This window comes from Natator depressus, chromosome 4 (genome assembly GCF_965152275.1).
Source record: "Natator depressus isolate rNatDep1 chromosome 4, rNatDep2.hap1, whole genome shotgun sequence".
NCBI classification, from domain to species: domain Eukaryota; kingdom Metazoa; phylum Chordata; order Testudines; family Cheloniidae; genus Natator; species Natator depressus.
This window is the reverse complement of record NC_134237.1, coordinates 60,356,726-60,376,285: the sequence shown is the minus strand read 5'-3', so window position 1 is coordinate 60,376,285 and position 19,560 is coordinate 60,356,726. Positions and strand designations below refer to the sequence as shown.

The following is a 19,560-nucleotide window of genomic DNA, read 5'->3' as shown; positions in this document are numbered from 1 at the left end:
CTATTTTTTAAAAAGACTAGTGGCTAAAAGCAACAAGCTGGCCTTATCAGACTATTTGTCATTTGATTATGTTGCATGAGCAGAAGGTTCACTGTACAATTTTAAGATAGAAATGTTTTGCTTAAAAATAAGGCTAATATGAAAGCTCAGGAGTTTATCCTAATGAGTTTTAAGTTTGAGTTTTAATTGTTTTGGGTTTTATAAGGGAACTAGATTTCCATTTGGATAAGATCCACAAAAAGCAAATTCCTTTTCACACTGGTTTGTCTATAAAACATGGAACTAAGAACTAAGAGATGTCAAGTTACTCTAAATGAGCAGTTTAGCAAGGTGGCTTGTCCACACTACTGACGTTGAAGTCTAGTTTTCAAATTTAGGCCTGAAATTAAAGTATTTTGGAGGGTAGTGTGGTGGGATTCTGTAATAGCTGTTCTCTAGCTACGAAATCTTACCCTTTTTAAGGTGACACAGTCAAGTGGCTAAAAACGAAAGTTTATCATGGGCTGTCTTAAGCAGAGTGGCTGCCCATTGCCGAGAGAGAGAGAATGAATGTGTGTGTGGGAGTGGGGGGGGGGGGGGGGCGCGGCGGCATCAGTAACTAGTTAAAAAAAAAAGGAGGGTGAGCTGGATTAAAAAGTAGTGAAGTCTAATAGAGATAGGGAGTACTTCCTGAAAGTCACAGCAAAAATATTTTTAAGTGCTACAGAAATACATGCTTTATTAGACTTGGTAATTATTATATATGTATTTTAATAAAGAAAAGAAATTAGGTTACTCAAAAATCTGCTGAATGAGTCACAGCTAATCTAAATTTCCAAAGAATGGCACAAAGCAATCTGGATATCCTTGTGAGACAGCCCATCTTAATATCATGCTTCAAAAGAACAGACTTTAGTAAAGTTACATGGAAAACATGGAAACTACAGTAACTACTTTAGTCTGCCAACATAACTTACTGAATAGATTTCCTCAATATAAGGGTCCTCTGCCTGCAACAGCCACTAACCTGGAATTTCAGTAATGGAAACTTGAGAAAAGTCACATGTGACATCTGGCAAGAGATAATGCTGAGGGTTGCCAATTTCATACACCAATTGTTCAGCCACCGTGCCAAAAGAGATTAGGCCCCCTGTGTCAGGTGGTTTGGATAGAGTAAAGTGCCCATCAGAAGAACATTCTACAATGGGAAACCCCATGTTATGCCTAAAGAGTTAAAAACATTGAAAACGTTAAGAGTTCAGAATAAAAGAAAAAATATTAATTACTTCATAAGTAATTAACACATACCAACATTTTTATAGAAGCAACTAAATTAAATATAAACCAATAAGATACAGCACAGAACCTTTATAGACACAAACTCAAGAAAATACTAAATAAACTGTCAAGACAATCAACTAACTGTATTACCTGCAATAAGACAGATAAGACCACACACTTACATAAATTATGTTGCCCAGTAGTAAAATGTAGAAGTAACCATAGACAGAACCCCGAAGACACCTACAATAGCTAAAAGAAGGGTGAAGGAGCCACCATAGACTATGACACTAAAGCAGTGATTGAAGAGGTGGGAAGAGAATCAGAGGAGTAAAGACTCATGAAAATCCAAGGAAGAGGTAGAACACAGAAAGAAGGTTGTGACCAACAGTTGTGAAAGTAGACAGGCAGATACAGGAAATCAGAATCGAAAACCGGCCCTACAACTTGGCCATGAGGTCACTGGCGATTTATTAGAGCAGGAAAAGTGGAATGGAGGGTGGAGAAAACAGAGCACCTAGGAGTGTACTAGAGGAGCAGTCAAAACAGCAGAAGCAGACTGGGTTCAAGGATCTTGGAGGCAAAGGGATGTAGGGAGATTTGGATTAATTACATCTTTTGAATATACTTTTGTGGCCTTTGTAATAAATGGAAAATCAGCATCAGAAAACTGGAAGTATTTAAAGACACAAATAAATCATAATTCAGTGCAGTAAAATAATAAAACCCAGATGGGTATGAGAAAACAATGAGGCAAAATAAGGAGAAGAGCAGTATGACAGAGAGAGAAACAGAAGGTTTTCATAAAAAAAACAATGTAACTGCACAGGAAAAATGATAAACAAGCAGTAATAAATACAGTTCCAACACTGCTAAAATGTGGTTGACTCTTCATTGGCATCTGGATGAATTCTTGAATACAGTAGAATCTCAGAGTTATGAACACCTAGGGAATGGAGGCTGTTTGTAACTTTGAAATGTTTGAAACTCCGAACAAAACGTTATGGTTATACATTCAAAAGTTTACAACTGAACATTGACTTAATACAGCTTTGAAACTGTACTATGCAGAAGAAAAATGCTGCTTTTAACCATCTTAATTTAAATGGAACAAGCACAGAAAGTTTCCTTCCTTGTCAAATTTTTTTTTAAAGTAGTTTATGTTTAACACAGTACTGTACTGTATTTGCTTTTTTTTTTTTTTTTTTTGGTGGGGGGCGTCTCTGCTGCTGCCTGACTGAATACTTCCAGTTCCAAATGAGGTGTGTGATTGGTCAGTTCGCAACTCAGGTGTTGTTAACTCTGAGGTTCTACTGAAGTTGCTTTCCTAGTTTTAAGGCTTTTCTTCCTGTTTCAAAGAACTCCTCTGAGTAGAAGCAAAAAAGACACTTAAAACAAAACCAAAACTGTATACCTTCTAAAGAGGCCACCTGGCTCGACTCCTCTCATAAGAAGGTGGAGATGTGTCCAAGAAAAACTTTCCAGGAGAAGAACAAATGGTGGAATAAGAGGAGCTAAGGAGCTATGCAGTCCCCCAAAGCATCTCTCTGAGGGCTTGCTTTTGATAGAGGCTGAGCATCACAATTCTCATTGAAATCAGTGATCATCAAGCTCTAAATGCATACTTAAAATTGTTTTGCCTTTGGAACAGTCCTCCTGAACTAATTATGTTCTTGTTCTAATACAGGCAGTATACACGTAACTAAATTGGTTATAGAAAAGTTTGTGCATCTAAGTTTGGAGAACAGATATACATGAAGTTTTAAGAGAAATAAGCAAAGAAACCAGTGAACTCTTAGCCGTGGTCTACACTACGAGTTTAGGTCGAATTTAGCAGCGTGAGAGCGATTTAACCCTGCACCCACACAACGAAGCCATTTTTTTCCGACATAAAGAGCTCTTAAAATCAATTTCTGTACTCCTCCCCAACGAGGGGATTAGCGCTGAAATACACATCGCCAGGTCAAATTTGGGGTAGTGTGGACGCAATTCAACGGTATTGGCCTCTGGGAGCTATCCCAGAGTGCTCCATTGTGACCGCTCTGGACAGCACTTTCAATTCAGATGCACTAGCCAGATACACAGGAAAAGCCCCAGGAACTTTTGAATTTCATTTCCTGTTTGGCCAGCGTGGCAAGCTCATCAGCACAGGTGACCATGCAGTCCCAGAATCGCAAAAGAGCTCCAGCATGGACTGAACGGGAGGTACTGGATCTGATTGCTGTATGGGGAGACAAATCTGTGCTATCGGAACTCCATTCCAAAAGACGAAATGCCAAAATATTTGCAAAAATCTCCAAGGGCATGATGAACAGAGGCTACAACAGAGACCCTCAGCAGTGCTGCATGCAAATTAAGGAGCTCAGGCAAGCCTACCAAAAAACCAAAGAGGCAAACGGCCACTCCGGGTCAGAGCCCCAGACATGCCGCTTCTATGATGAGCTGCATGCAATTCTAGGGGGGGCCCCTACCACTACCCCACCCCGTCCGTGGATACCTGCAAGGGGGGAGTCTCATGCAACAGGAATGCGGATTTTGGGGATGAGGAGGAGGATAGCGCACAGCAGGCAAGCGGACAAACCGTTCTCCCCGACAGCCAGGAACTGTTTATCACCCTGGAGCCAATACCCTCCCAACCCTCCCAAGGCAGGCTGCCGGACCATGAAGCCGGAGAAGGCACCTATGGTGAGTGTACCTTTGTAAATATAATACATGGTTTAAAAGCAAGCATGTTTAATTATTAATTTGCCCTGAAGGCTTGGGATGCATTCGCGGCCAGTACAGCTACTAGAAAAGTCTGTTAACGTGTCTGGGGATGGAGCGGAAATCCTCAAGGGACATCTCCATGAAGCTCTCCTGGAGGTACTCCCAAAGCCTTTGCAAAAGGTTTCTGGGGAGGGCAGCCTTATTCCGTCCTCCATGGTAGGACACTTTACCACACCAGGCCAATAGCACATAGTCTGGAATCATTGCATAACAAAGCATGGCAGTGTATGGTCCCGGTGTTTGCTGGCATTCAAGCAACATCTGTTCTTTATCTCTCTGTGTTATCCTCAGAAGAGTGATCATCCCATTAAATAAGGGGTTCACGCATTGAACAAAAAGAAAACAAAATATTGAATAGATGCTCATTAAGTGAGCATCATCCAATTTGTACACTGAATGAGATGGGCCCTGTGGGAAAACAATATGTGATCATGTAATAAAAGACTGTCACAAATGCATAGACAAAAAGGGGTATAATTAAGGTTACACCTTAATTCTGGCATTTCCTAACTTTTGAGTGCTTGACTTTGCAACCCTTAATAATGTTCTTTTAATGTTTTAAGAGTGGTTTTAATGTAATTTCCTTGGTTTTTAAAAAAGGAAACAGAAATTCTATTATGTAGTATCATGTTAGTTAAGAGCTACATGGGTCATCCATAGTACCACTCTCAGCCACTTGAACTAAAACAGTAACTGATCAAAGCAGCAAGTTGTAGGGCTTCTGTTTTTCAGTGTTTATTAATTTCATTTTTCAGGGTTTATTTTTAGCAATTTTTGAGCTTCATGTAGGTATCCAAAAATCTGGGGCTGGGTTTTTCAGGGTTCTCTCTTTGTATATGCTGTAATGAGTAATGTATATTATATACATTATTCATTACAGTAGTGTATATACTCATGAGTAATCTCTTTGTAATGTTCCCTATAGAATTTTAATGTATTACTGTTTCACACAGCACTACATTAAAACGCACTAGGGAACCTTTAGTGTGCACCAGCAGGGTCTACATGGACCAATAAATATGTAACATGTCAGTGGGCTTTAGAAATCACATGCTCATAGTTGGCATTACAGCTCTGTGTAGACAAGCCCTTCCATACAAGTAACCATTTCCAGTGTTTTTCCAATATTAACTGGATAGATGCTAATTTCGTTTCTTTTTTTAAATCAAGGCTATTTTATTGGTTAAAACCAAAAATAAAAAGCCCTGGAAGTTGCTGTCCTCTAGTGGATCAGCACTAGAGAGGAATGAGACACTTTGTCAGTGGATTTCACAGATGGTACTTCCTGGCAGAAGAGGAATGGTGAGATTCAGGAATCTTGGGTTCCATTTCAGGCTCTAGATGGGAGTTTGCTCTGGTGGGAACAGACTTCTTCCCATTCCCCAAAAGCGTGATCCCCTCTATGCTTTCCCCTGTCTCAATCCTGTCTCTACCTCACCACTGGCTCCTTGTCTCAGTCCCATTTTCTCCACCTAGTCAACCAGTCTCCACTCCTCAGGCTTCTGATTCCAGTCCCAGTGTCCCTGCCCAGTAAATCCAAGCCTCAACCCTTCCAGACTCCTTATCCCAGTCTCTCCCTCACCCACTCTTCTGGCCTGGTCAGTCCCTCTAGTCCCAGTTCCCTCCCTTCGCTGATTTGTGCCTCTCTTCCACCCATATTCTCCATGCCCATCTCCTCCCAGTCTCCCTCCCCAGGCTTCTCATCCAACCTCACTGCCCTCACCTCCTTCCACTTCTCATCCCAGGCTCTTTGCCCAGTCCCAGTTCTTCCCCTGCATCCAAGCTTGTCAAGTCTGTCTCCCTTCCTTCCACCTCACAGATTCCCAGTTCCAGGCTCCTGGCCCTGCCAATCTCCATCTATGCCCCCAGAATCTACCTCCCAGGTACCTTGTCCCAGTCTACTCCCCCAGACCACCCCCTCAATGTCCTAAAACAGATCTTGTCCCCTATACATTTAAATCAGACTGCTTTCTCCCCCACACAACCTAGGTGCCAGCAGGGAAGTCACTAAGAGAACAGGAGAAACAGGCTCCCTGCTCTCAGTTCCAGCACCCAGCCCACCCCAGAGCAACCAGGAACAGCCATCATAGGGAGAGTCTGGACCCACTCCTGTAGCCCTGGGCTGGAAGGAGCATGCTCAGTTGCTCTGTGAATATAATGCATGCACGGGCTGGTCAGCATTAGGAGCTTTGAAAGGCTCACATATGCTTAGTGTCTAATACAGGTCTGAATGGAGTATCTGGCTATAGTGTTGGGAGATCATAGTCTAGGAGTTGCAACGGAGGTTGGATGGACGTTTGTAGGAGATCTGTTAGTCAAAACTACCACAGCCAGTACAGAACTACGAGAATGATCATGGCTTTCTCTCTTCTGATTTTGGAAATCATCCTGATGATCAGGGGAAATTAGTAGAAGGAGACCTTGGGAATCACTGCTGGAGGAAAGAACCAGGTAGTAAGCCTGGCCTCATACCTTCTCTGAAACTGAAGTTCTGACACTTGAAGTTGACACTGGAGGCAAACAAGTCTAATCACAGGGGTATCCCAATGCAGGTACAGCTGCTCTGTGATGGACCTCCACTGAGACCACTCATGAAGTTTGCCAAATTACTACCCATTCCCAGGAGGTAAAGAGCCCCAGAGGTTATCCTGCATTGATGGCACCACTTCCAGAGCTTGATAGTTTCTGGACAGTGGGGAGAGAAGCATACACCTCCTTAATTGTTTATATAGTGCATCATAGAGATGTTTTCTGTCAGGATCTGCACTGTGGAGTTTTGAAGAATAAGTAGGAAGGTCATGCAGGCTAGCCTCATGGTTGTGAGTTCCAGGACACTGATATGGAGCCCCATGTCCTCTGGACACCATTTCTCTTACATCTGCACATGACTCAAGTGGACTCCCCAACCTGTCCCTGATGCATCTGTGATTCAAGCCATAGTTGGGGAGGAAGAAGAGAACCATATTTCTCCATGCACATTTGCATGTTCCTTCCACCGTTTCAGTTCTGTTATTACATGAAGTGGGACCACGACCTTGTTCTTGCTCATTAGGTGTTTTGCTGGGGAACTGACTGTCCTGAGCCAGAGTTGGAGTGGCCACAAGTGAAATCTGGTGAGCAGTATCATGTATGTGCATGATGACATATGGCCCAGCAGTCCCAGACACGTTCATGCCTCTGTAGTAGCGACGGAACTGACAGGAACCTGTCCTCAGGAAGATATGCTCTCACCAACCTGGAGTCAATCACGGTTCTTCTGAACTCAAATCACTTGCAATGGAACGAGAGAATTTTGATAATTCACTAGGAGGCCCAGCTGAGAGAACAAGGAGAAGGCGTGGTCTAAGTTTCCCATTGCCTCCTGCTGAGATTAGCAAATTGTCTAGGTAAGGATAGATATGAATGCCCTTCGGAGCTGTGCCACTACCCCTGCTAGGCAGTTTGTTAAGACTTTTGGTGCTGTGTAGAGTCCAATAGCAGTATTTTGTACTAGTAATGACAAGACCCCAGTGCGAATCTTAGGTTCTCCCTATGGGATGGCTGTGTGGAAGCATGCATCCTGCAAGTTGAGAGCCATGAATCAGCTTTGAGCATGAAGAGATGGGATCTTGGAGGCAAGCGTTACCATCCTGAATCTGAGATGGCATATCTATTTGTTGAATCATCTCATGTCTAGGATAAGACAATGATAGCCCTGCAGTATTTCTTCTGTGTCTCCTAGATGGAACAACAAGTCCATTTCTGGTTGTAACAGGCTCTTGTGAGAAAGATCCCTGAAGACGTATGGGAGCTGGGGGATGAGTAGGTAATGTATAGGGTATCCCTGGACAATGATTTTTAATGCCCATTTGTCAGCTGTGATGGCGACCGCAGCCCAGTGGAAACGGAAACTCCCAAAGATGGGGGCATACTCCAGATTAAGAATAACACTGGAATCAACACTCCTGTCAAATCTACTGCCTCTGACAAGGCGTAAGGTTGGTTGAGGAGATGGAAGATGGGCATCCCCTAGAGCAGCTGGGCTTCTTTCTGTTAGTAATCAGGCTGTCAGCCCTTTGTCAGGGCTGATACTTGTGCTACAGATCCAGAGGATCTGTGCTATGCTCCTGCCTGTAAGCAGTCCCTTAGGAGGATCCCTTCAGCGTGTCAGATACCAAGTGGTAACACTTTTCCACAAGGTTAGGTCATGAGGCTTCAATGCCTCCTAGGCTGTGCACTGGGGCTCAAGCAATCTTGTTTCTCACCGTGAGCTCAGCCCAGCGAGTCCAACTTAAATAGACTCCTGTTCAGAGACTTTTACCCGCTTCAGGAAGTATCTGCAACAACTCCATGCAGCCTTTTCAAAACAGAGTACGGGTTATTAGTCAATGGGAATACTAATAGGGAAGTCCTTAGGTTAGCACAGAGAAGCCAAGCCAGGGCTCCCTTGAACCATGCTGCTGGAGGAATCACCTTTGCTTCCTTTCTCCGTCTCCGTTTCTTTTGTCTTAGTCACCAGTGAGACTGTCTCTCTGCAATGCCAACTCTTATCACAGCCTCCTGTTACTTCAGTCCATTGTCCTTCTCCTGCAGAGCTATGCTGCGTTCACATGTTCAGCCTGCCAACAATGGGAATCGCCAATTGTTCAGTTGTCTTTGTTGATATTGTCTTTTTGGATCCCTGATTGATATGGGTTGGTTCCAGCCAGTCCTTAATGACCCATTCATATCACCCCAGATAGTCATGTGACACAAACAACTCACTTCTCCTGCACTGCCCCAGAAGCAGAATTTTAATCCTTTTACATCCAGTAGGGAGCCCTAACAAGTCGAATAAGTCACTGCTATGCATAGTATTCATAAAAACATTAGACAGCTCCCACTTTTGTGTATGACTTTCTATAGGGCAATGGTGTATAAATCCCCAGGAACTGTAGTGTAGTCTTCAAACCCTTGAGGGACTTGAGTATTCATCAGTCCTCTGGCTGAATAATTCCATTCCCTTGAAGGGCAGGTCCTCTAGAGTAGCCTGTACCTTGCATGATATAACTGAAGCCACAAAGCCAACTTCATTGTAATGGCTCTGGCCACCGACCTCACACCTGTATCAGAAGTGTCCATGGCCACCTGTAAGAATGTTCTCACCACCATCTGGCCCTCCTTGATGCTTTCCCTCAACATACATCTGTTCATCTTCAGGATTTTTGATAGGAAGGGCATAACCTTCTCCCAAATTTAGTAATTATATTTGGTAAAGAGGAAAGGGAGGTCAGTAACAGGGAGGAAAAATATATTTCGTCTTCAGATGGTGGTGCCATGGGGTGATATTGCCACAGTGACTCTTTGCACTGAGAACATCTCCAGAGGTGATCCTAATTCCTCCTGGATACATCTCAGGCCCTTTCAAGGCTTCATCACTTCATTGCCAGGAGTCTCTCTCCCTGACATGCCCTGACCAAGAGCTTAAAGGCTCTGACCGTGGAGGAATGTTATTTTATGTCTTCCTTTCAGGACTTTCCTCTGGCTTTGGAACTGTGTTTAGGCTTCATCTGGCCCCATGATTTAGTTTCCCCCTTTGTGAGAGGGTACCAGTGCTGGCTCTATTGCCTGGAGCATTGGTATCTGTGTGGCTAGTATAGGTGCCAGAGTCATCAATGCCACCATTGCTCACTATGCCAATGCCAAGACGGCAACTGCTGAGGCTGTTGGTGCAGAGGACTTCCTCAATGAAGTGGTCAGCATCAAAATCAGCTGTGCCAGCTTTGTCAGCACCCTTTTTGCCTTCTTTCCACTACCCAAGATCCCAGGATGTGATATGTGTGGGAGTACTGGCTAATACTGGTTTATCTAGCCTCGTTCCAAAAATCGCTTCTGGGTCCAAATTGACCTGCCTGGACTGCTCTAGCAAATGTAGTTTGAGGTGAGCGTCTCTAGATGTGTGGATCCTGGCAGAGAAAGTCTTCCACACAGTGTATCTGTCCAGAATGTGGCTCTCCCGTAGGCAGAAAAGGCATCAACTTGTATCTGTCTTTGATGGGTATCGCCTGTTGCAGGACTGAGGGTTTGGAGTTTGCTGTGAGGTGTTGCAGTTGACACAAAGTGCCTTGTCCCACTGGACAGGGAGGCAAATGGGACGGGGTGGGGAGGGGGAAGATCACCAATCTTTTTATTTTATTTTGGTGGTTTAGAGAGTGTGAAGGTAAGAGTGCACAAATTTCATTAAAGTGAACAGTTTTTAGAGTCTCTAATGAGACCAGTGGGTGGGACACTCACTGGGTTCTATCTTGCTTGCCAGAGACAGTTAGAAGGATCTGAGGGAGAGTGCCAGCTATCCAGGAGCCTGATGAGGCACAGAATGAATGCACAGCCCCAAGAGACAGTGCTATTCAAAATAATCCAATCTGCGCCCACGGGGCACACGCTCCTAAAGTGGGATTTGCAGTGATGTACTTGAAGAACACTTTTGATCCTAGTCAAGAAATACCCTTAGTGATGCTGCAATTTGGTTCTCCAGAGTCTGTGATGAATTCCGCAAGGCCCAAAAGGTTTGTGATACCCTAACTGCTGGAGGGCAAACACCCTTGACTGAGGGCAAGGAGGCTCCTCAGAGTGATTAATAATTAGCATTAGTTCACTCTTTCCTGGATTTAGTTTTGGTCTTCAAACATTCCAGTGTTCCAATCACTCACAGGCACTAAGTCAGAGGAAGCAGTGTGTGTGAGATAGATGAAATGGAAATATAGAATTGAATGTCATCAGCATATTGCTGGCATCACAATCCATTTAGTTTCAGTCTCTGCACTTCAGTGTAGCAGTCCAGTAACAGCAAAAGCCACCTCTTATATCAATCTGCCAGAAACATCTGTCAGTCAGTCAGTGCACAATGAATTTCTAACTAATTATACCTGAAGGATATAAAAGGAACTGTGTCACTTTTTGGTGGTTTTATTTAAATCAATAATGGGGGGGGGGGAGAGGGGTCTCAAGCCCAACTTCAGTTCATGAAAGCAACTTTTAGAGATATGAGTCAGATAAGGGCACTGCCTCATTCCTTTGTTCTTCCTCAGCAAAGCAGCATAAATAAAATGAAACACTGTTAAGAGAAGGCTAGGATTGCACAGCTAAGACTTACTGCCAGGAAATACCACATTACAATTGCAAGCACTACTTTAACTTGGTCTTCTTCTTTGTTTCCATCTACTCTAACATTCTGTTTCCAACAGTGGCCAATATCAAATTTTTCAGAGGGAAGTTTTAAAAATCCATAATAGACAAATAAAGTAGGTCCACAACCAGCATCCATTTTAGTACTAAAAAAGAGATACAGTAACATAACCCTAACAATATACAGATCAAATGACAGTTTTAACTCTGATTTGCCTGCCATTATTAAGTTTAAATGAAACCACCCTTTATTTATGCATGATTACATTTTCTGCTTAGACAGTTATGCCGTATAGGCCAAAATCTCAGGTGAGTTCATGTCTGTTACTTTCACTTAGTAATATGCCTGGCTGTTCTCTTCTGTTCTTGTGAGTAGATAGGGTATAAGCAGCATTGCTTTTTGTAAATTTCAGTACCTTAACTAGTGAGGTGTTGGGGGGTGGGGGTGAGAGGAGACAGTAGAAAAATGCATCAGGTGTGAGTGAGCAAGATTGCCCTCTAATGGTTAGTCTACAGAGAGAATAAAAACCCTGCTGTTATCGAAAGCTAAAGCCCTTTAATTCAAGTGCAGAGGCCTGGCAGAAGTTTTTGGGGTTGATTAATCATGGTTTTTGCACTGGCCTCACATGTGGATGCCTATGCAAGAGAGAGAGATTTATATAGAAATTGTGTCTTATTGGCAACACATGGATTCCTTACACAAATCCTGATTTTGGTGGTACTGGATTGTGGGTAATCCAGCATAACACAGAAGCTATGATTTATTTATTTTTAACTTATATAAACTGATTTTGGGGAAGCTGATAAGGTTAGTTCTTTCTAAACCAGTAAAAGTCCTATTACAGTATGTACAGATTTCCGTCAAATCCACTAGCTGTAGCTGACTCTTTATGGGCATCTCACTAGTGCTGGTGGTATGCTAATAGGGAAGCAGATATTGGTGCATTTTGATCACTATTACAATAAAAACAAAAAATCATTATTCAATCACCTGGACCTACGTGAGCCAAGGTACACTTCCAAACATTCAAATACAAAAGAATAAACACTTCCATAAGCATAAGAGTCAAAGGTCTAATAATTTTGAAGTAGTTAACTATGATACTGAATTTGTTTGGTTATCTTACTTCTTAATATATCCAGGCCTCCATATAGGAACCAACTATTTTAAAACTGACCAATTTTAAGAAGACAACTCTATAATGAGTCAGTTTTCTTCCCTGTGTTCCAGGGCAGAAGCGCTGGAACACAAATCCACTATACTAGCAAGCCAGCCCTCTTCTCTTATTAAAACCACACACCTCTGTTATTTAGCATTAAAAATTCCCAGAAACAAAGATCTACTAGCATTTTTACAGGAAAAAGCATTTTCTTTGGCTCACTTTATATAACAAAGCTCTTTTGGAATCCAGTTACATAGGATTTTTAAAAAGAAAAGGAGTACTTGTGGCACCTTAGAGACTAACAAATTATGCTCAAATAAATTGGTTAGTCTCTAAGGTTCCACAAGTACTCCTTTTCTTTTTGCGAATACAGACTAACACGGCTGCTACTCTGAAACATAGGATTTTTAAGCAGTTTCGTGGTACTGCAGGATACAAGGGGATATGCCAGTAAGTATGATTAGTTTTATAACGTTGTAAGCTGAACGGAATGTCTTGTTACCACAAACACTAACTCTGTCACTAGATTCTCAGGCTAAACTGTACAATCATTAGGATTATTACGTGTAGGAGAACACTATCCACTAATGAACTAAGGTCTGAAAAGAGAGTATCTGACCCTGTGAGGTGCTAACTCTTGAGGTACTGAATACTCTCTCCTGAATGGTAGTTGGAGGTATTATGTAATTCACAGAAGGGGTTTAGCACCTTGCAAGATCAAGCCTGGACTAAGAAACATATTTTGCAACAGAAAAAGCATAGCAGCTGGGGTGATCCAACTGAAGGATTGACATAGTAGTTATAAAGTATACAATTGCCATTATCAAAGAACACAGTGAGAAGACAGACAGTAGAGACCCAAGAATAATACCAGATCATTCTAAAAAGTAGAAGATAAAAATATATTTTAGAGAAAACAATACCAAGGACAATAAACATGCAGATAAAGGCCCCAGAGCTACATTTATCGAAATTGATGAGAAGACTCCATTTGGAGCATGACAGGCCCTATGTAGTCAGGAAAGGTAATAGAAATACGAAGGATGTGTATCTTAAAGAGGAAATGTGACAAAATACACAGACAGGAAAAAGCACAGAGTAGAAAACTGGCGCTAATGGCTACACACAAACTCTTTTATATCAGTATTACAGCTCCCTACCAGTCTGGAATCGTATGCCAGTCTGTGAATATTCCACCTGTACACTGAGCACCACATTCAATGAGATGGCCTGCAAGACTGGAAAACAAAAAACACTCCAATGAATAACTATGCTGAAAAACAAGCTGCCACTTATCCACAAATATAACAGTACAGTATAATCAGGGTTAAATAAGTCAGAAAGGAACATGCTAGACACCTCCTTCATAGCTATTTGATGCAGTTTTATATATCAAGGCCAAGATTTTCAAAAATGACTAGTGATTCTGAGTACTCAGCTTGGGGCTCTCAGGCTCCCTGCTGCACAGCTGGGAGCCTGGCAGACCTGGGAACCCCCAGCTAAAACCAGAGCTCCCAGGGTTTTTAGGGACCCTGCTTCATGACAAGGAATCCACTGGGGACTTTCCAGGAGTTGGGCAGCTGGCTGACCTATTTTGTTTGTAATAGTCAAACCAAAAGGTTTCAATTTTTCCAAAACAAGAACTTTTCAAAACGTCTGTTCTGCAGGAAATTCTGATATTTCAAGTTTTCATACCAAATCAGGCCAAAAACTTTTTCAAAAAGTGTCAGAATTTTCTGCAGAACAGACATTCTGAATTTTGACCAGCCCTGTTGATGGATCCAGTGGGATTAGCTGAGTATCACACTTTCATACATTTCAAAGCCAAAAAAGGGATCATTCTGATCGTCTAGTCTGACCTCTTGTCTACCACAGGCCATAGAACTTTACCCAGTAATACCTGCACCCAGCCCAGTTACCTTATTGTCTATAACACAAGGTTTCACTCCTTTTCTCACAAAATAGACACAAACCATCTGTATAGTTTCTTAAGCATGTTTTTAATTTTCCTCATTCTTTTATTAAAATTTAGGTTCCAAAGCTTCTCACAATGTTTACTTTTTTAAAGAGCTCATTTAATAAACTGTAGCATCCAATCAAGTGTATTCAACAAAATGGTCACCCATGTATTCGGTGTGCTGAAGCTCTTTAATAGCTCACTTAATTTTATTTTAAAAATCAAGACAATTTCATAACATTGTTAATAGTTATATCATTTACCTTCCAGCTGCTAATAAGTCAAACTCATCCCTGTTCCAGCCAAACTAAAAAAAATACAAATACATTATGTACACACACACAGACTTCAAGAGATAAAAAAATTAAGTGGATGCTCTGAGTAATAAACCATTGGCAGCAGCCCAATCTTCCTAGAAAATCTGAAGGGATTTTTGTTTGTTTTAATTGTATAGTGCATTAATAAATTAAAATTAACACAATACAAGCAATGAAATATTCAGCATTACTCATTTTACTATTTAACAGAGAAGACAAGCAATATATGAAAAACCACATACAGGCCAATCGGGGGGTAATAATGGCAACTTTTCGTGAGAGAAACTAAATAATTTTTCTCTCACGTATTTAAGTAGGTTATGAATAGAACAACTACTAATGACCTGAACTAAAAAAGGAAAGAAGTTTAGCTAGACATTCTAAGCATGCAGTCAAAAAAGAATAAGGTTTTAAAATAAACTATGAATCTTATATTCATATATACACCTACTAATATTTTAATATGAACCAAAAAGAAAAAAAAGATGTCAACATTCCAAGGTGTGTGGTCATAAAAGTATTCTGTATATATAAGTGCTCAAAAAACACCACACATCCTGCCTTGTGTTATTTCTGTAGCTAGATTAATCTGAGAAATGTCACATTAAAATTAAACTTTAAAAAAAATGTGTTTTGCCCTAGAAAACAGACCAGCAGAAGAGTAGAAAAAACTGCTCACCAGCATTTTATAAACAAAACAAAAAAGCACTTGTGCCACCTTGTGGCAAAGGACGTTTTCCATCTCACAAGGTTATGTGCAACAATTTGAACGTAGAAAAGATTAAGGGTGAAATCATGGCCCCATTTAAATCAACACCAAAACTCACATTGACTTTAATGGGGCCATGATTTCACCCAGTGGCTCTATTTTTTTGTACTTCAAATAGAACATTATTTGAACAATAAATCCCAGATGGAACAAGAGAGCTTGCCACACCCAGATACCTCTTGAATGCCCCCCTATGGCCAGAGATCAATCTCTGGCACCCTGCCTGTTCTCCCCCTCTTCCAGTCCCCCCAATAATTCACTCAGTCCAAAGTTAACTAAGTCACTCCCCTTCTGGGGGTACAATTTATTTAGTCCTCTCAACACATACTGGTCCTCCAGACCCAACCGCAATTCATTGTCTCTCCCCTCTTAGGTACGGAGTTCCCAGCACTTCTTTCCAGAGCTGGGTCCCAATTCTTTATTGCTTTCCCAGCAAGTAGGAATTTGGCCCTCCAGGTCACAAACCCAATTCAATCTCTCTCTCCCCCCCACCAGGTAGGGAGTTGAGTTCCAAAGCTGAGTCCTAATTCACATTCACTCCCAGGCTTTACCTGGCTGGAGTTCAGCCTCCTAGGTCAGGCTACTAAATTCTGTTGGTATTAGGGTCTTTCCTGTAGGAGAAGCCTTTCTCACTCCTTACAGTCTCTCTACAATTACCTTAGCTTCCACTTTCACTGCAACCACCTGCTGCCCTTTATAGGGAATTACCTGATCCAACTCAGGTGTGCCTCTTTAGTAATCAGGGTTGGCTAGCCCCATGCTCTCCAGGCCTTAAGAGGGCCTAAAGGGACCATTTTAACATATGTATTAAATGAAACTGGACATATGTCATGTGCCTTATGGCGAATTAATATGAATGTCAAATGTCAAAGAAAAGGCCAAAACCTACATGATCTCATTATTTTTATTAAAATGTAGAAACTAAATTAAAAAGAAAAGTACTTGACAATGATTACTAACCGTTCATTCATATGTATTCACAATAGTACGAAAAGAGGGTTAAGTCCCAGTTATGAAAAACTGGCTTATACTTACAGAATGAATGAGTGGTCCTAATACAATGCCACTGTCAACACATCTACCAGTCACAACAATATCAGCTCCAAGGTCAAGAGCCCTGCTTATTGGTCTTGCTCTGACATAACAAAAAACAACATTTTTTGTGTATTTAATTCACACTTCTAAAATAACTATTTTTAAAATTTATTTTAAAAATTAAATCTATGCCAGAGGTATCACGCACACATCCTTTATGATATTAACTTAAAAACACCCATTCTAATTATCTAAATATGTTCATTATATAAAGGATCATTCATTAGAAACACAGGGCAAACTAATAAAACTAGCCACCTAAATTGTGCAGCCAAAGTGGCCTTCACACACATTAAGAGGTATGTGTTATCTGTGGGTTCCATTTTTTATTAATAACAATAATATTTAGCACTCTGATCTTCAGATTTCAAAGTGTTTTACATCGGACAGCAAGTATTATTTCACAGAGGGGAAAATTACAAAGGGCAACAAAAGGGCAACAAAAATTATTAGGGTTACGGAACAGCTTCCATATGAGGAGAGATTAAAAAGACTGGGACTGTTCAGTTTAGAAAAGAGATGACTAAAGGGGGATATGGTAGAGATCTATAAAATCATGAATGGTGTGGAGAAAGTGAATAGGGAAATGTTGTTTACCCCTTCATATAACACAAGAAATAGCAGTCATGAATTAAATTAATAGACAGTAGGTTTAAAACAAACACAAGGAAATATTCCACCCAATGCACAGTTCACCTGCAGAACTCATTGCCAGGGGATCTTGTGAAGGCCAAAAGTATCACTGGGTCAAAAAAAAATTTGATACGTTCATGTAGGATAGGTCCATCAATGGCTATTAGCCAAGATCAGGGAGACAACCCCATGCTCTAGGTCCCTCTAAACCTCCAACTGCCAGACTCTGGATGACAGGGGACAGATCACTCAATAAATTGCCCTGTGATGTTCATTCCCTCTGAAGAATCTGGCACTGGCCACTGTCAGAAGACAGGATACTGGGCTAGATGGACCAGTGTGACCATTTTTTGTTGTTATATTCTGCTGCCTCACGTATAGCTCATTGTAACTTTTCTTTTTTATATCTTGAGTAAACAAGCCAAGAGCAATTTCAGAAGAAAATATTGACTGTCAAACTAAGAGAGCTCTCTTTCAACATTGTTGTTCCATCTAGAAAAATATGTATGCTGCATTAAAAATACTTACCTATCTTTCCTTGAATACTTGAAGATTTTCCTAGACAGTAAAATGTGCAGTGGTGTAGTCTTCATACAAGTCTGCGGAAACCGTTTACTTAAAGAGACCAAAAGAAAACTCCACTTTCACACAGCAAGAATGTGGATTTTTGCAGCAAGAAAATGTTTGAGAAGTTGAACAATTAGCTATTTTTGTTTGGGAGGTTTTTTTTTAAAAAAAACATGTAACGACTTTTGGAGGCCTATGTGAAAGAAACGGGAGGATTCCCTGTGCCCTTCACTATGGGCAGGTAGCTATTTTTAAAAATTACATACACTGGGCAGACCTTTGGGAAGTCACAGCAAAGAGGATGAGTGAGATGAAAACTATTCTTATCCACAGAAGCTGTCCCTACGGAACAGTGTGAAAGCATAATAATGGGGCTATGTGGGGAATACTGCATTGCTTCTGCTTATGTTGTACCTGGTATGTTAGGAGATCACTATATATAGTATGGGCTAGAACTCTGGCAACTTTCATCAGCAGTAAATTTACAACAAAAAGCTTACAATATATTTGTATTCTTATCTGATTATGCTATGTAGCATCATATATTTTAAGGCCAGAAGTGACCATTATGATCATCTAGTCCAGGGGCAGGCAATAATTTTCACAGGGGGACCACTCCACGAATTTTGGTAAGTCGTCACAGGCCGCACATTTCTACTATATTAATGGAGGGGATGCGGGATCTGGGAGGGAGTTTGGATGCAAGAGGGAGCTCCAGGCTGGTGCAGAGTGTTGGGGTGCACGACAGGGTGAAGGGTGTGGACTCTGTGAGGGAGTTTGGTGCAGGAGGGGATTCCGGGCTGGGGCAGGGAAGTGGGTGCAGGGTCTGGGAGGGAGTTTGGGTGCAGGAGGGGGTTCTGACCTGGGGCAGTGGGTTGGGGTGCGGGAAGGGGTACGAGGTGCAGGCTCTGGCTGGGAGGCACTTACCAGGGGTGGCTCCCAGCCAGCAGCGTAGCAGAGCTCAGGTAGGCTGCCTGCCTGCCATAGCCCCATGCCGCTCCCGGAAGTGGCTGCGGCTGGCTGCTGCTGGCACATCTCTGCGCACCCCTTGTGGGGAGAGGGACAGCGGGTCTCCATGTGCTGCCCGTGCCTGCAAGCACCGCCCCTGCAGCTCCCATTGGCCAGTTTCCGGCCAAGGGGAGCTATGAGGATGGTGCTGGGGGTGGGGGCAGCGCACGGAACTGCCTTCCCCTCCCTCCCGCCACGGGCATGCAGAGACATGCCAACAGCAGCCGGCTGCTTCTGGGAGCTGCGTGGGGCCATGGCAGGCAGGCAGCCTGCCTGAGCACCCCGCTGCTCCGCAGGACTTTTAGCAGCCCGGACTCAGAGATCGCAAGGGGGCAGAGGAGGCCAGACAAAAATGTTAGTCAAGGCAGGCTGGGCAGAAATGTTAGACCGGCCAGATCCAGCCCACGGGCTCTATTTTGCCCAACCCTGATCTAGTCTGATCTCCTGCATAAAATAGGCCACACAGTTTCTCCCAGTGATCCCTGCATCAAACCCACAACTTATGGCTGAGCTAAAACATATCTTATGTTCTCTGCAAACAAAAGACTTTGGACTGCCAAAAATCAAAGAGAGAAGAGTTACAAAAGTAGTATTTTGAAAAAGAAAAGAGAACTAAAGACACTTAGTCTTTTAAGAATCATATGCCAACACATTCATTGTCTGCAAGTAAACCAGGCATGTGTGTATACTTATAACTGGACAGCTATTAAAAAATTCTGAACAGTCAAATAGTGATATAGAATAGGAATGATGGGCCAGACCACCCTGTTCCACAGAAAAACCTGCAGAAGCGGGACAAGCGGAAGAAAACTCTTGAAAGTTCCTCTTCTGAAGTTTTCTCTGAACCTTTCCCCCAGGAGGAAAGAACACTTATGTTCCCCA

General features: G+C 42.2%; 1 protein-coding gene across 1 annotated transcript in view; it reads right to left on the bottom strand.

Moving 5' to 3' along the window:
• Positions 1 to 19,560, bottom strand: part of LOC141986539 (uncharacterized) — a 99,065-nt gene that overhangs the window by 70,142 nt on the left and 9,363 nt on the right. Inside the window, exons 6-9 of the mRNA XM_074951114.1 lie at positions 16,411 to 16,510; positions 14,553 to 14,596; positions 13,493 to 13,570; positions 1,007 to 1,203 (exon numbers count right to left, since the gene is read on the bottom strand). Of these exons, the coding sequence (XP_074807215.1) occupies positions 1,007 to 1,203; positions 13,493 to 13,570; positions 14,553 to 14,596; positions 16,411 to 16,510 (419 nt within the window). The remainder of the gene's footprint in view (positions 1 to 1,006; positions 1,204 to 13,492; positions 13,571 to 14,552; positions 14,597 to 16,410; positions 16,511 to 19,560) is intronic.